This window comes from Corythoichthys intestinalis, chromosome 17 (genome assembly GCF_030265065.1).
Source record: "Corythoichthys intestinalis isolate RoL2023-P3 chromosome 17, ASM3026506v1, whole genome shotgun sequence".
Lineage (NCBI taxonomy): Eukaryota > Metazoa > Chordata > Actinopteri > Syngnathiformes > Syngnathidae > Corythoichthys > Corythoichthys intestinalis.
The window spans coordinates 5,883,405-5,901,622 of NC_080411.1; the positions used below are offsets into that span (position 1 = coordinate 5,883,405).

The 18,218-nt window shown below is 40.0% G+C and overlaps 1 protein-coding gene across 1 annotated transcript; it reads right to left on the reverse strand.

The window, feature by feature from the left end:
• Window positions 1-2,329: 2,329 nt before the first annotated feature.
• Window positions 2,330-17,591, reverse strand: plrg1 (pleiotropic regulator 1). The gene is made up of 15 exons (XM_057818786.1): window positions 17,427-17,591; window positions 17,165-17,271; window positions 16,827-16,963; window positions 16,688-16,744; window positions 12,082-12,175; window positions 10,637-10,727; window positions 10,457-10,555; window positions 10,291-10,383; window positions 8,720-8,869; window positions 6,976-7,077; window positions 6,809-6,911; window positions 6,630-6,738; window positions 2,775-2,914; window positions 2,514-2,707; window positions 2,330-2,441 (listed from the first exon to the last, which is right to left on the reverse strand). Exons 1-15 carry the CDS (start codon window positions 17,433-17,435, stop codon window positions 2,382-2,384), a joined length of 1,545 nt encoding a protein of 514 aa, XP_057674769.1. The 5' UTR covers window positions 17,436-17,591; the 3' UTR covers window positions 2,330-2,381.
• Between the last annotated feature and the right edge of the window lie 627 nt (window positions 17,592-18,218).

The window sequence follows — 18,218 nt, forward strand, 5'->3', positions numbered from 1 at the left end:
GCACGCCTTTCCCTTTACCGGGAGAGAGATTTACTCCTTTTTAAAAGACTGGAAAATCAATTTGTGTATGAGACAGGCAGAACCAGAAGCGCGACTCGACGGTCACGCTTTTGTGTGCAAGTTATTTTTTAGAGTGAGAGGGGAAGAGAGATAGTTCCTTGCTCCTTGTCTTTCAGATGTCCAGCATTAGTTTTAAGGCATTTCAATTGAAAAATGTCCTGAATGTGTTGCTTAGACCTGTGTGCGTCTATAAGAGGTGAGTACACGAACCCTCTTGTACTTTTTAGCCTTTATTGTTGTTGTTTTTGAGATGTTAATAGTTAGCGCCGAGCGTTAAGCTAATTCGCTAACGTGTATTTCATATGCAGCACGTCTAAAACCATGATTAAGTACAGCGGTAACACTACAAACATGTGAAATAGTACAGAAATCTGTTGTTGCAAGTGCTGCCTGGGAACCGATAGGCGTGTGTGCACGTGGGCGGGCAGGGAGAGAAGAAAGTGCGCGCGCTGTAATGAGTGTGTGTGTGGCGGTGTTGTTTTTTTTTTTGTATGTGCTCGGCAATAAATGCCACAAGTTACAAGTGATCAAGAGCAGTTGTGAATTCCACCTATCACTCCAAGAGTTACACAAGGGAGGTAACACTGTGGAAAAAAAAAAGTATATTGGTTAAAAGAAGTCTTATTTCTAAAGACACTTTATGTCCAGGAAATGTGGAATTCATTCCACCGGTGTAAATTTTATTGTATTGTTGAGAGAAATAATCCTTAAAATGGTTGTTTTTGCACTTTCTTGTAAAAATTTTTTTTTAAAAAAAGCAGCTTAAGGGCAGCTTTCTGTTGTATGGGTATGTTTCCATCGTTCCTGTTGAATCATAAGGATATTTTAAATAAATAATGGACATAAATTTGTTTGGCTACTTTTAGGGTTGTTCCGATCATGTTTCTTTTGCTCCCGAATCCCGATCGTTTTGAGTATCTGCCGATCCCGATATTTCCCGATCCGATTGCTTTTTTTTTTTTTTTTTTGCTCCCGATTCAATTCCAATCATTCCCGATAATTTTTCCCGATCATATACATTTTGGCAATGCAATAAAGAAAAAATGAAAACACGGACGAATATATACATTCAACATACAGTACATAAGTAATGTATTTGTTTATTATGACAATAAATCCTCAAGATGGCATTCACATTATTAACATTCTTTCTGTGAGAGGGATCCACGGATAGAAAGACCTGTAATTCTTAAAGGATAAATGTGACTTTGTATATTGTGACTAAATATTGCCATCTAGTGTATTTGTTGAGCTTTCAGTAAATGATACTGAAGGCCATGCCCAATGCATGATGGGAAGTGGAAAAATGACAAGTGAAACCACGACTTTGCGTAGTGCTACCAATTCATATATCTTCTCTGCAATTGGTTAAAATTCAAGGTGTTAAGAAAATGATCAATTGTTACCTTGCTCCCCCACATTGCTTCCCATGTTATTTCTAATCTCTAATCGTAGGGGGAGGGATTGTAAGGTTTTAGCCAATTAAAATAAGGCTCCAAAGGCTGCCAAAATTCACTCTACTCATTTTACGCTGCCTTTTAGCTCTCTATATTGGCAAAACGGCAGCATTAAAGATGGAGCGCGACAATGCGTGAGTGGGTCGTGCAGCGCATGCATTAGTTGCGCTAACTATTTTAACGTGATACATTGCCAAAAAAAATAAATTACCGCCGTTATTGGGATAAATTTGATAACCCTACCATAAGCCTAAACTACAGACACTGGATAAGTGTAACATATTATGGCTGTAACGTTAAATACAATTAGAAAACGATTTAATTAAAAAAAATATATATACTGTATATTAAAAAAAGGCATGGCCGATATTTTTTTGCCGATTCCGATACTTTGAAAATGACGTGATCGGACCCGATCGATCGGCATCGACATCTCTAGCTACTTTATTAATCAGTAATGTACGATGCATCGATAACCGTGATAATCGTGCAAAAATTGAATCGTAGCACCCTGAATTGTGGGGTGCATAAGATGGCACACCCCTAATAATAATGTGTTTGACCATGTATAGTATAGGAAAATGTCCATGTTTATCATCCAAACATCTAATTGACAATTAGACTCATCACTGGATATGATTTTCCAATTCTAAATATGCTAAAAAAGAAGGGAAAAAGCTCGATTTTTTTTTTTTTTTTTAATAAACACAAGTTTAATGAACATTTGCAGTGTAAAACAATGTTCATGCCCGTGAACGATTGTGTCAACGGTATTGACTGCGACCAGCATGGACAGCTGAAACTATTGTGAAAAAAAAAAAAAAAAAAAAAAACGAACAAAAAACAAGACTGTCGTCGGAGTTATTAGAATCTTTTTCTCTTTAGGATTTCTGGTTTCCAGTTGATAGGGTGACTCTCTTCCGTCTGAAAGAAGAACAAATCTCATCAAAATGATTCATAAAAATAATAACAGCGGAAAGAAATTCAAGTACATACAGCGGTGTCATCTTCTTTGTAGACTTTGATGGTCTTGTCGGCCTCGGCCGTGATCAGACGGCTTTCCGAGTTGTCGAAGATGCAAGCGAAGATGCCCGACTCGCTGTCCAGGGAACCGGGCTGCACGGCGGCGTGGATTCGCTGGAAGTTGTAGCCGGTCCTCCAGTCCCACAAGTGGACGGTCCCGTTGTCGGCTACGCGGGCGAAAAACGCGGACGCTCGTGACGGCGCTAAAACTTTACGAGTCGGGTCGACGAATACCTCCGGACACCAGGACGCCGTCGGAGTTGACGGCCAGCGTGTTGATGATGGCGTTGTGGCCCGACAGGTTCTGAATAAATTTGCCGTCCGGGAACATCCACTGTTTGATGTTGTCGGCCGAACCGGAGGCAAAAGTGTATCTGGTGCGTGACAAAAGCACTTATAACACATCCGTGACCCTGGATCCTCTTCCAAAAGCAAATTAGCTGCCACTGACGGCGATGGACGTCCAATCCATTTGGACTGCAGTAAATATTCTATTTATTCAATAATATTTGTTTTCTTAATTTAATATTTTAAAAAAGAAAAATACTTTTTTAAAGATTTTTAAATTTTCATTCATTACCGTAATTTTCTGTAAAGCGCACCAGACTATAGGCTGCCACCCACCAAATTTGACACGAAAACAACATTTTTTAATACATAAGCCGCATTGGTCATCGTCACTGTTTTATGGGATATTTACACCAAAAGATATTAACTGGTAACACTTTATTTGACAGTGGCATCATAAGACCAAATGAACCACCATGAAGATTTGAACCAACTGACTGCAAAGCTTCATTGCTTCAAGAAGCTTCTTTTGGCCATCACCTCTGCTGTCAACACTGTTGTTGTCCAGCATGCCTCCTCGCATGCATTGCAGCCCTACAGATGTATATATCAAAATTCATGTTCTGTGCTAATAATTTCTTTACTGTTCCAGATGTTTCATTAATTGCTAATTATGGTATTTGGTAACACTTTATTTGACCATAAGACTGTCATAAGACAATCATAATTATGACATGACACTGTCATGAGCATTAATGAATGCCTATAACAGATGTCAATTAGCGTCCTCTAGCAAATTATCTGACTTTTGAACGGATATAAAAAATCCAAGCTGGACATACAGTGGGGAGAACAAGTATTTGATACACTGCCGATTTTGCTGGTTTTGTAGGGGTCTGTAATTTGTATCATAAGTTCTCTTCAACTGTGAGGGACGGAATCTAATACAAAAATCCAGAAAATCACATTGTAAAATTTTTAAATAATAAATAATAAATATTCAACTGCATGAAATAAGTATTTGATACATTACCAATTAGTAAATATTTCGGCTCTTAGTTCTTTTTGAAGAACCCCTCCTGTTCTCCACTCATTACCAGAAGTAACTGCACCTGTTTGAACTTCTTACCTTTATAAAAGACACCTGTTCACATGCTCAAACAAACAAACTCCAACCTCTCCACAATGGCCAAGACCAAAGAGCTGTGTAAGGACATCAGGGATAAAATAATGGACCCGCACAAGGCTGGGATGGGCTACAGGAAAATAAGCCAGCAGCTTGCTGAGAAGGTAACAACTGTTGTAGCGATTATTAGAAAACGGAAGAAGTTCAAGTTGACGGTCAATCCGCCTCGTTGTGGGGCTCCATGCAAGATCTCACCTCGTGGGGCATCACTGATTGTGAGGAAGGTGTGGGATCAGCCCAGAACTACACGGCAGGACCTGGTCAATGACCTGAAGAGAGCTGGAACCACAGTCTTGAAGAAAACCATCGGAAACACATTACGACGTCATGGATTAAAATCCTACAGCGCACGCGAGGTCCCGCTGCTGAAGCCAGTGCATGTCCAGCCACGTCTGAAGTTTACCACTGACCATCTGGATGATCCAGAGGAGCAATGGGAGAAGGTCATGTGGTCGGATGAGACCAAAATGGAACTTTTGGGTCTAAACTCGGCTTGTCGTGTTTGGAAGACAAAGAAGGATGAGTACAACCCCAAGAACACCATCCCAACCGTGAAACATGGAGGAGGAAACATCATTTTTTTGGGGCTGCTTCACTGCCAAGGGTACTTGACGACTGCACCATATTGAGGGGAGGATGGATGGGGCTATCTATCGCCAGATCTTGGCTGAAAACTTCCTTCCTTCAGTGAGAGCCCTGAAGATGGGTCTTCCAGCATGACAACGACCCAAAGCACACAGCCAAGGCAACTAAAGAGTGGCTCCGTAAGAAGCATCTTAAGGTCCTGGAGTGGCCTAGCCAGTCACCAGATCTGAACCCGATAGAAAATCTATGGCGGGAGCTGAAAGTCCGTGTTGCCCGGCAGCAGCCCCGAAACCTGAAGGCTCTGGAGAAGATCTGCATGGAGGAGTGGGCCAAAATCCCTGCTGCAGTGTGTGCAAACCTTGTCAAGGACTACAGGAAACGTTTGGTATCTGTAATAGCAAACAAAGATTTCTGTACCAAATATTAAGTTCGATTTTTGTGATGTATCAAATACTTATTTCATTCAATTAAATGCAAATGTATTATTTAAAAATCATACAACGTGATTTTCTGTTTTTTTGTATTAGATTCCGTCCCTCACAGTTGAAGAGAACTTATGATACAAATTACAGACCTCTACATGCTTTGCAATATAATGCAATGCAAGCTTAAAAAAACTGACGTTGTCAACTGACAGCTGAGGTCGCATTTGACAGCATTCGTACCGCGGTCCTCCTCGCCAGCTGTTTGCTCGCCATTCACTCTCGTGTGCTTTGATTGCTAATTTGATACACTCCCCTTTTTCGGTGAGGTCTTTTGTGTTTATTCGTTATTGGATCGTTTTTGTTCACCACTGTAAATAAGAGCACTGAAGCAGTAGGGATAGCCACCATTTCTGTTCAACCCGTTTTCTTCTGTTTCTTTTAGTGTAAGAAGCTAGGTTAGTGGCTGTCTTTTCTTTGTTCATTTTTACGATCAGGGTTTAGTTAGCGGGTGGGGTTTAAATGTAGTTCCTTCTGTTTGTTGTTTTGGCCTGGGCTTACCCTGAAGCCGCGCTTCTTCTGCATTTTTTGTATATTCATTGCGAGTTTGATTATTGTGTGAATAAATTTGTGTCCACTTGTAAACTTGTGTGGCTTATTTTATGTTACGCCCTTCGCGGGCCGTCCTTGGGAAGTAACAATTCACAAGAATTTTTAACGTGAAAAGCTCTTTGGCCGTGTTTCCACTCGGTCAGCTTTGACGGAGATAGGCCCCCAATAATCAGCCCATGCCTCGTGTCATGTTAATATATAATGAAGTCTATGACTATAACAGAAGTTTGCTAAAGAGGCAGATAACATGGCTAGTTAGCATGCCAAGACGGCTAACTACTTTCCTCTCTACCATTAGCCTACTTTTGTAAAGTCTTCCGCCATTGTAAAAAATCTGTTGAAAATAACATTTTCACAATACAGCCTGGTATTTTTTCTCTTCGGCAACTTTCTGTGTTGAGAGAGGGTTTTTGTGTGCGTGTAACGTGTAAATAATGACACGAGTCATACACACGCGCTCTGTCTCTTACTCTCACTCTCTATTAATATTCAGCTAATTAAAATTAATAACAGTAGTGGTATGAGTTTTACATAAAATCAATTTGATCATATATTGTTTAAGTCCAGTTCTATATTACCAAGGATTCTTGTTCTGTGGCTGTGGGTTTAGTCTATGAGCTCTATTTCAATTTTATTTAAAATAGTTCATTTATTTTTTGTTATTTTATTTATTTATTTTAACATTATAGATTCATGTTGCTGTTCCAATTTGCTAATATGTTGTGAAAAATAAAAAAATCATGTTCAATGGATAAAAGTTAGTTTTTTTTAACCCCATACATCTCAAAACAACACATTTTAGAGCTATAATTGCAATACCGTGATACTGTGAAACCGCGATATTTTTGCTTAAGGTTATCATACCGTTATAATTTCATAGCAGCACATACCTAATCGCAATATATCACTTTTCTGGTATACTGTCTCACCCCTAGTGATCAAATAGGGTGAAAAAACATATCTTTAATGTTAACGCTTCATTTTAGGGCGACTTACTGTCGTGGATGCAGCACAACGCTTCTGACGGACTTCTTGTGATTAGTCAGCGTGGCTCTGGTTTTGCCCGCAATCAAGTCCCACAACCGGATGGTCGAGTCGTGGCTCCCTGCGCGAGGTCAAGTCACATTGGTCAACATCGACAGGACGGCGGTAACGCTACCGAGGCGCGGCCCTACCGGTGATGACTTGCGGCTCGGCGGCCTGACACCGGACCGTGGCCACCGTGTTGGTGTGACCGGTGAGCGTGTGCGCATTGGCTTTGGAGCGGATATCCCACACCTGAAAGAGGGGGAAAAAATGCCAGAGGCGTGACTGGGACACAAATGGGGAAGGCGGAGCCTACCCTGGCCGTGGCGTCTCTGCTGCACGTCACCAGCACGTCTATGGTGGGGTGTAAGTCCAGGCCGTACACGGCGCTCAGGTGGCCGTGGTAGTGGCGGATGACCTGTCGGACGTTAAGGTCAGTATAATGAGGTAGGGCTTGGACTTTCATAATGCTACTCGGTAAGAGTATGCTTCTATTTAAATGGAAGAAAACGGAGCCTACGTCTTTTCAGTGCTTGATTGAGATGTCCAATCTAAAATGGGAACATTTTTTTCTACGGATGCACCGAAAGCAGAATTCTTGGCCGAAACCGAAAACAGGTCTCCAGGTTACGAGTCTTATGACGTACCCGGCATATGTGATGTTGTCTTTACAACGCTGGAGCCTCGTCCGCCATTCTGTCTCCAGTTGTTTTTTTATATTTTCTTTTTATCAAAAGGAGCCTCGGACTTACTTGTAGGCTCTAATAAGCCACAATTGTTCTTTTTTACTAAAACATTTTATTAAAAACACATATATTATTGTTATTGATTTTAAAAATCTATAATATTTAGCATGTTTTGACCTACGGAGGTCGCCATGTTTTATGCACGCAATGCATGCTGGGGGGTGATGACGTGGTTGGGCTAGACTGGGAGGATAGCTGTGCTAGCTAGCAAGCGAAGCTCGTATGACGACTGGCATGATTTTGTCACATTCTGCTACTGCTCAATTAGCTTTGTTACAGAGATGTCGTACCAATTCCAGCTTATCAACAGTGTCTTTACACCGATCCTAGGCGGCTTGCCGAGATATTGACTTGCTGCCATTTGACAGTTTGTGTATCCCTTCGTTGCTAGTTTTTTTTTTTTTCGTTTGTCTGCCTCTCACCTAGGGTTGGGCATCGAGCATTGATGGGACCTGGTTCTAACACTCCGGTTCTCTCAGAACCGTTCGAATTTTTAAATTTCAATTCCATGTTTTGATGCCCTGACCGCTGAGCGCTTTATGCTTTATAAGGAAAATGACTCGCGTGACGCGGCAGGATAGCACTGTGGTCTACGCGCTTGTCTGTCGCAGGGAAACAAGGGTCAAATCCCGCTGTAGACCTTCATTTAATTGCCATTGCTGTTCGTTTTGTGAAACATCAACAGTGCTCATCACTTTTCTGCTCGGGTTCAAATTGGAAGGGCGGAACCGAGGACATTTTTATGTAGCTAACGAGTAACACTGTACGCTGCCCAGACTGCATTGCGTCATCAAGAATAATGGCGATCTACTAGTTAAACAAATTTTTCAAATTTTATAATAACGAAAACATTAAGAGGGGTTTGAATATAAAACTATTGTAACTCATACTAACATTTATCTTTTAATAACTACAAGTCTTTCTGTCCGTGGTTACCTTTAATAATGTTGACTTTTGTTTTCATTTTTTATTTTAGTTTCTTTCTGCAAGTGTTGTGTCATGAGCAGCTGAATAAAGTCAGCAAACCACACGGACGTCTAACATTGTCATTTCAGAGCTTAGCTCACCATCTAGCTAGGACTTAGCTTCAACGTCTCAGCGAGGACAGTACAAAGACATATAATACATGTTCTGGGATAGTTATTTTGAGATTTAGGGGGTACCTAAAGGGTTGATTCCGATTTACGAGGAAATTCGGGTTACGTCGCCAGCGTAGGAACAGAACTCGTTTGTAACCCGGGGATTACCTGTACTGTACTTTTACTAGCAAGATAGGAGTTGGGATCTCTGCTATCCAAGGGTGCGTCTCCCTACCTTGTTGTACTCCAAATCCCAGCACTTGACTTGCTTGTCCTCGCCGCAAGAAAAGAGGTAGGGGCTGCGACTGCTGACCGCCACGCCGCGCACCGTGCTAATGTGGCCCGTTAGCGACAACTTCAGCTTCCCGCTCGCCAAGTCCCAGATCTGTCCAAACAATTTTAAGGTTAACATTGTAGACAGAGAAACACTTAGTGTATTTTTGTGATCAGTCTTGACATATTTGATGGATCAAATGTGGTAGAAAAGCAGTCTGACTACTGTTTAGCAGATAGTCAAAATTTAGTGCTTTTTATGACATTTCTCGCGTTCAACCGTAAAACAAAAAAAATGACAAACATGGTGTTAATTAAAATACCAATTAAAGTTCGCATTTTATTTGTTCCGGTAAACCTGTTAGCGTAATAGTAATACAGTTTAGTGACAGTGACAATGACAGTTGACAATTTGTAAGAGGCACTTTTTTTGCCACAGGGAATTTAAAAAAAAAAAAAATATCAATAATTGAAAATAAATACTTCTCAATAAAAAATTGGAATAAAATCCATATTTAAAAATAAAAACTTAAAATTTTTCAAAAATAGCTACAAATAAAAGCAAAATATAATCAGTTAAAGCAACACTTGGTAACTTTTCAGTTATGGTCGATTTCCGGTGGACAAAAGCGGTAATGTTTTGCCTTTAGGAAGACTGCGTTTCCCATGAGGACCAGCGCACACCCGCACAGTGTCGTAAAATCATCAATCAAAAATTAATTTCCTGGTCGCATGCAGATGGATTAAACAACATTTCTATTTCCCACGGCTATGTGAAGGATAAATAGTGATGAGGTAATGAATCCAGTTGTGGCTAAACAATAGGATATGACGGTTAGCAACCGTGTGGCTTAGTGTGGCTAAGCCCCCACCCCACCCAAACTCGTCAGCGCTGACGAGTTCGGTTGGGTGGGTGTCATGCCAGCGAGTGGAAGCCGGGCCAATGTTTATTCTGTATATCCCTGGTAGCCTCACTTTTTTTCATCCTCAGACAAAACTTTTTGTCTTTTGTGGCTCTGCCATCTTTGCAACGTTCGCATTGACTTCCATCTTTAAAATGAATGGGGAAAGGGGGAAGTGATGCATGCCGTAAAGCAGTCAGCACATTTGTAGTTTCTTTTTGTGCGGCAGGGTTCCTGCCACCCTCCTCAAAGTGATACACAGACTCCCTCAAGATTTAAAAGAGGTGTCATTCAACTAGTTGTCAGTCGACATATCACAAATGTTATGAGAGTACTTTATAAAGGTTAAATTGTTACCTGGTGTTGCTTTGCAGAGTAATATAAATGCATAAATTTAAAAAAAGTGGCCCGCTTGTACAGCATTTTGTTCTTGGAATTTAATTTTGTTACATTTTTACAGGGCTAACATAGCTCAAGCCAATGATAATTTTTTGGGGGTGATGTAGGGTAGCCAAGTGTATTCTTGATCTCTTCCAGACTCACTCACTGTTTTTCCAGCAGCTCCCCCAACAAATTGAATTTGAGATTTTTTAAATTAAGAATTGAAGCAACATTTCTCGTCAAAAGTCACCTTTATAGTCCTATCAGCAGAGCCGGTGACGAACCACTGATTGCCTGGCTCCACAGCAATAGAGCGCACCCAGCCAAGGTGACCGCTGATGACCTGCCACACAATAAACGTACGTCAGTGGAATAAAAATATAAATCTGCGCGCAGTTCCCGTGGGATGTAGTCACCCGAAAAAGTTTCCACGGCGGGTGCCACTGTGGCTTAGGCATGCTGGGCGCTCGCCTGATGAGAGCGGACGTCCTGGTGCCACCGCTTTCCGCCAGCGACTGCGGGAAACGGCAAATAGGTACTTTGAAAAAGAGAGGCGGGCAAAGGAATATCGAAGGCAGAACCGTTTTGGGACGCACCAACGCGGACGAAGGCGGGAGCGAGCGCTCCGCTGCCCCGGCGTGTCGATGGATGTCCGGAACGCTGGCGGCGGTGCGGCCGGCGTCTTGGCTGGAAGGCCACATGTTAATGATATCATGAAAGATAATCCATTGGTATAAGAATCAAGAACTATTTTGATTCATCGTTTAGAGACATTGTTAACCTCAAAATTGTGCAAATCCTTTTTTCAAGCATCTTAGAAAGTATTTTCATACTTAACTTTAAAAATATATATATATATTTACATATATTTTTTAAAAATTAAAAAATATATATGTATATATTAAAGATGTCCCGATCGATCGGGTTGGATCAAGTCCTTTTCAAAGTATCGGAATCGGCAAAAAAATATCGGACATGCCTTTTTTAATATATATATTTTTACAATGTGGGGAAGAAAGGTAGTGGTTGATCTTTTTCTTAACACCCTGTTATTTCCCAACGCAGAGAAGATATATAAATTGGTGCCACTGTGCACAGTCATGGTTGCACTTCCCATCATGCATTTGGGCAGAACAGTTAAATGGCTACAGTATCATTTACTGAAAGCTCAACAAATACACTAGATGGCAATATTTAGTCACAATATACAAATTCACATTTATCCTATCAGAATTACAAGTCTTTCTATACGTGGATCCCTCTCACAGAAAGAATGTTAATAATGTAAATGCCATCTTGAGGATTTATTGTCATAATAAACAAAAACAGTACTTATGTACTGTATGTTGAATGTATATATTCGTCCCGAGTTTCATTCATTTTGTTCTTAATGCATTGCCAAAATGTATATGATCGGGAAAAATTATCGGGAATGATTGGAATTGAATCGGGAGCAAAAAAAAAGCAATCGGATCGGGAAATATCGGGATCGGCAGATACTCAAACTAAAACGATCGGGATCGGCTCGGGAGCAAAAAAACATGATCGGAACAACCGTACAATTCATAGATTTCCCCCCCCCAACATATTTGTGCATTTCTTTACATTTTTATTTATTTTTTAAGTTTTTAATTATTTCCATTTTCATTCTTAAACTTTTAATCTGTATTTGTTTTTAAATAAAAAAAAAAAAAGACAATAAAAAACTGTAAATATGCCCTGGTTTTTATGGAACTCGAAATTTGCCAAATTATTTTGGTCATGAATCAAAGTGAGATATAGGTGAACATCTCCTTTTGATTTGGGGAAAAAATGACAAAGTTCCAATAGTCCAATTTTTCTCAGTGCATCATTTTGATTCCAAAGCACAATTGAAGCTAAAATGTCAGCCAGACTGAAAGTGAAAAAGACATAATTTATCTACAGTAGTAGAAGATTCATGGGAAAAAATAATGATTAGTCAAGTATGAAAATAGTGGTTTGTAGCAGCCCTAGTTTTTAGCAAGATTAAGTTTGATGCATTTAGGTAGGCAGGACTCACCTGGCCTGCGACGGCGGCAGTGCCAAAGCCATGGAGTGGACGCCTGCCTCGCTGGGATTCCTGTGGACCTTTGTGTCAGCTGTCAGCGCCACTCCTAGTCATTCAAGTTAAAAAGCATTTCAAAACAGCGCCTATGATAAATGATAATGTAAAGGAGAAAGTCACGTGTTCTAAAATGTGCTGTGTATTGTAGTTAAGCCTGTCACGATATGCAACAAGTTAATTAATGGCACGATATATATATATATATATATATATATATATATATATATATATATATATATATATATATACAGTGCCTTGCAAAAGTATTCGGCCCCCTTGAACCTTGCAACCTTTCGCCACATTTCAGGCTTCAAACAAAGATTTAAAATTTGAATTTTTTGTCAAGAATCAACAACAAGTGGGACACAATCGTGACATGGAACAAAATTTATTGGATAATTTCAACTTTTTTAACAAATAAAAAACTGAAAAGTGGGGCGTGCAATATTATTCGGCCCCCTTGCGTTAATACTTTGTAGCGCCACCTTTTGCTCCAACTACAGCTGCAAGTTGCTTGGGGTATGTTTCTATCAGTTTTGCACATCGAGAGACTGACATTCTTGCCCATTCTTCCTTGCAAAACTGCTCGAGCTCAGTGAGGTTGGATGGAGAGTGTTTGTGAACAGCAGTCTTCAGCTCTTTCCACAGATTCTCGATTGGACTCAGGTCTGGACTTTGACTTGGCCATTCTAACACCTGGATATGTTTATTTTTGAACCATTCCATTGTAGATTTGGCTTTATGTTTTGGATCATTGTCCTGTTGGAAGATAAATCTCCGTCCGAGTCTCAGGTCTTGTGCAGATACCAACAGGTTTTCTTCCAGAATGTTCCTATATTTGGCTGCATCCATCTTCCCGTCAATTTTAACCATTTTCCCTGTCCCTGCTGAAGAAAAGCAGGCCCAAACCATGATGCTGCCACCACCATGTTTGACAGTGGGGATGGTGTGTTCAGGGTGATGAGCGGTGTTGCTTTTACGCCAAACATATCGTTTTGCATTGTGGCCATAAAGTTCAATTTTGGTTTCATCTGACCAGAGCACCTTCTTCCAAATGTTTGATGTGTCTCCCAGGTGGCTTGTGGCAAACTTTAAACGAGACTTTTATGGATATCTTTGAGAAATGGCTTTCTTCTTGCCACTCTTCCATAAAGGCCAGATTTGTGCAGTGTACGACTGATTGTTGTCCTATGGACAGACTCTCCCACCTCAGCTGTAGGTCTCTGCAGTTCATCCAGAGTGATCATGGGCCTCTTGGCTGCATCTCTGATCAGTTTTCTCCTTGTTTGAGAAGAAAGTTTGGAAGGACGGCCGGGTCTTGGTAGATTTGCAGTGGTCTGATGCTCCTTCCATTTAGATATGATGGCTTGCACAGTGCTCCTTGAGATGTTTAAAGCTTGGGAAATCTTTTTGTATCCAAATCCGGCTTTAAACTTCTCCACAACAGTATCTCGGACCTGCCTGGTGTGTTCCTTGGTTTTCATAATGCTCTCTGCACTTTAAACAGAACCCTGAGACTATCACAGAGCAGGTGCATTTATACGGAGACTTGATTACACACAGGTGGATTCTATTTATCATCATCGGTCATTTAGGACAACATTGGATCATTCAGAGATCCTCACTGACCTTCTGGAGTGAGTTTGCTGCACTGAAAGTAAAGGGGCCGAATAATATTGCACGCCCCACTTTTCAGTTTTTTATTTGTTAAAAAAGTTTAAATTATCCAATAAATGTTGTTCCACTTCACGATTGTGTCCCACTTGTTGTTGATTCTTGACAAAAAAATTAAATTTCATATCTTTATGTTTGAAGCCTGAAATGTGGCGAAAGGTTGCAAGATTCAAGGGGGCCGAATACTTTTGCAAGGCACTGTGTGTGTGTGTGTGTATATATGTATATACATATACATATATATATATATATATATATATATATATATATAGACATATAAAATTAGGTCGGTCATTTTCCCGCCTGCGATTTAACGTGCATTGGTTACAATTACATTGTTTCGCTCCTATAAAAAACAGCCCATCCAACAAATCTGTTTAAACATAAATGGAGAAATCATTGATAGAGTCGATAGATCCATATTGATGAGTACCTTAATTTTTAAAAAACGATATCGATGAGCTCACAAATAAGCTGTCGAAATATGCTGCTCTGTTTTTTAAATTGCGACATTATATCCCACTATCTGCACTTCTCACCCTGTATAAATCTTATTTTGAACCACATTGACAACATTGTAATATCATATGGTGCAATACATTTCCAACCTATCTAAAAAAGCTTGAAACACTACAGAAAAAAAGTCATACATGCCATAACATGGTCCGGGTTCAATGCTCTAAATACATTAATATTTCGCCACTACCACCACCTTCTGAGGCTAAAAGAACACAGCTACTTTCAAAATGATTGCATAATGTATCAGGTCATCCATAAACTAAACCAGGGTTCACTAAATCCGGACCTCGGTGCCACTTTTCCTTTCGTGTTTTCTAGTGTTACACTGATACCATTTTTTGGGCCCGATACCAATACCTGGCTGTGCAGTATCGGCCAATACCGATACCATTCCGATACCATTCTGTTTGCAAAAAAAAACCATATATATATGTACGTATAAGGGATGCAACGATACAGTTAAGTCACGGTTCGGTACGATTTTCGATACAATTCAATACATTTAACGCTCTGAAACAGAAAATACAGCTGTTATTATTTTTTTTTTTTTTAAATGTTTTTTTTATTTGCTAACAAGCAAAAATAACAGTGCCATCATATAAACAAGCATTTTAGTGCATAATATTCATGTGCTTACTTCTTAGTGATCTGAAGAAATTTTGTATAAAAGTGCTGAGAACAAGCTTTACTGTTTGTAAAGTGGGGCACACTGTTGATTGCTGCAGCTCTCTTAGCAGCTATATTTACCATATAAGCAAAACATCCTATTTGTGGTCCGAGTCCATCTGTAACATGTACTGAATTAACAGTATTTGCAGCATCATCTATAGTCACTGGTATGGATTGATTTGGCCTGCTTAACTTCCATTCAGTCTTGGCGGTTTCTAATTCATCAATGTAGTATATTGACTACGCGTCGCTTTGGGCTCACGCAGCTAATGGCATGGGATCTAATGTAGCACATCTAGGTTGCTATTTGATGATATCTAGTGTGTGCGTGTGAGAGTTAGCATCGGATCTAACATAGGACATCTAGGTTGCTATTTGATGATATCTAGTGTGCGCGCTTGAGTGTTTTCTAGCCACAGAAGTCACTTCTGCTCATTACTGCACAACACCAGCATATGACAATCGACTTTCATAAACAGGACCAGTTTGAAGTACGGCGCTCTTAATTTGCCACTCATTGTTCATCATGAAACCATGAGTTTGCTTAGTCTCCCACGGTCTTAACCTTTCTGATCCCATCGTCGCTACAACAGCAGGCGCTAGCTCGCGCATGCTAATTGTTTGTAAATGCCATGTTAGATGAGTAGTGTAACATCGCGGATATGCGTTGTAGTGAACATCCTTAATATTGAAGACGAGGGTGTATATTTCGTTTGGTATTTGCGAGACAAAGACATATAGATGTCATGCATCGGGACTTGGGAAGTTAGCTCATTTGGGGAGGACAGTACATTTGCGTTCAAGTGCTCCCAGTAGATGGTATCGGCGCCCTACATGTTGGTACTCGTCGATACCGATACCACCAATTCGGGCCGGAGCGGCGCCCCCTGCCGATACTGGTATCGGTGCAACTTTAGTGTTTTCCATGTCTCCCTCCTCCAACACAGCTGAATCAAAATAATCAGGCTCATTATCAGGCTTCTGGAGAGGTTGCTGATGACATAATCATTTGATTCACGTGTGTTAGGGGGGAGAGACGTGGAAAACACGACAGGAAAAGTGGCACCGAGGTCCGGATTTAGTGAACCCTGAACTAAACCATAAATCAACGTCTCTACAAACGTTATTTTCAGGTTACGACACGTTTAAACGGGGAAAATACAGCCTCTTGTAAGAAAGAAATGTCAGGTTACGAGAGGCAGAAATACTAGACAATACAGTATACATATATATATGAAATATACATAAATATACATAAATACATAATTAAACACATAAATATACATATGCACTTCCTGCTTTTAAATGTCACGCCCTAAGACCCTGCTGCCCTACTGGTATCTCCCATCATGCTTAGTAATGGAATTTCACTCTCCCATTGGGCTATTGTTGATGACGTTTCAATTTAAGTGTCGCAGTATGATGATGTGGACAGGTGCGACCGTGTTATTGTTGATATTGCGGGGTTAATGCGTATTGTCACTACATAAATGATTAGTCAATCTCTTTCCATTTCCTTGTCATTAGTTTTAACGTTTTTTCTGTTGTTGTACATGTGCAATTATTATTATTGTTTTATTTATTTTTTTATGTTAGGACATTTTCTGATTATTTTTTTTTATTACACAATAAAAGTTTCTATGTGACGACAATTTACGGTAACGTTTACAGGCACTCTTTTGTTTAAATTTCAGCTTACCTGGTCCAGAGGGATAAGCATGTGTCCCGGTAATCATGTACTCTGGGTCATCAGATACTAAACAAAACAAAAATGAAATTGCGAACTTGCCAAAAATATCCAACCTCACATTCACACAGAGAATGTGTTGATCACCTACCCGGCTGTGTGTAACCCAGCTGAAGCTGCATATTGTTTGCCGGCAAAGCCATTCTTTCTTTGGGCTCCTTCAAGACGGGCATGTGGAGGACAGCATCGTACTCCGTTTTTAGTTTAACAGCCATTTTCAGCTTGTGACTGCACATTCCACAGAGGGGGGAAAAACGAAGTCATTTTCAAGCCCATTTCTCTGCCATTAACTAGCAACAGACCCAGTCTTTTAACTCATTTTTAAACTCATAGTCTGCCATAGACGTCTGATCTATTTGAACTGGGAGGGGTTGGCAGCAAACAATCACTGTCAGTCTCCTAATCAGTTAGTAAATTTAATTGTTTTACCTTTTGTCATCCAGTGCTATGTACTTGGCTTGGTCGGACACAAACATGTCATGAGTCCTCTTGAGGGACCTAAAGACCAGCGTGTGGACCGAATGCTTCTGAACGTCCTACGTACACATAAACAACATTTAGATATTCATAAGAATGAGGATAAATTTGACATGAAAAGACCAAAACAGGTGAAAATTAGTCGACTCGGAAGTAGCTAAATGGAAGTAGCATTAGTCTGCACCGAACGAGAAAAAACATAAATTTGTCTTACCTCAGTCATTGTAAAGATAAATGTGCCCAAAAAGTATTGCTGAGGAAAAATATTACTTTTGTTTTTGTTTAAAGACGAGTTTTAATCGAGATTCTGCAGTCTTGCTTGACACGTTTGGATGAAAAAAAAAGTACAAGAAACAGAGACCATTAACTCGGAAGTAAATGTAATCAATGAACAATGCGTAGCTTGATGTTGCGCCATCTAGAGGATAGGGGTGGATCTCAGTTTTCGTATATTTGATATATTTTCTCAATTTCGCTTCGTTTTTTGTGACTGAAATTACAATTACTTGCTTTACGTAAGCTCTACAGTAAAACAAAACGTAGGAAATAAAATGTTACATCAATGGTAATCCTCTACTTCGAGCTTCTCCCAGTAGGGGTCACCGCAGCACAACGTGTCATCAGTTTCCATATTCCTTATCAAAACAAACGCAATCAATACAACACATTCATTTTGATCAATTGAAAAAAAAAATCATCAGGAAGGGACGAAGGTTTATCAAAAAATCCACCGGAAGTGACCTGATTTAAAAGAAAGTGATCCAGAATTTCCCCCAAAAGCAACAAGTTGACCCAGATTTGACCCAAAAATCTACCGACATGGAAGAGACTGCATACAGTCACGTGAAAAAATTAGGACACCCCATGAAATATTCAGTTCACATATCAATGTCTGATCTTGTTTTTCTTTATCTCTGAAAAGAAAGTGATTTAATTGCTGGTAAACAACAAAAATGAACATTGTTTTACTCATTAAACCAAATATATCAGCAAAAATGCATATTCT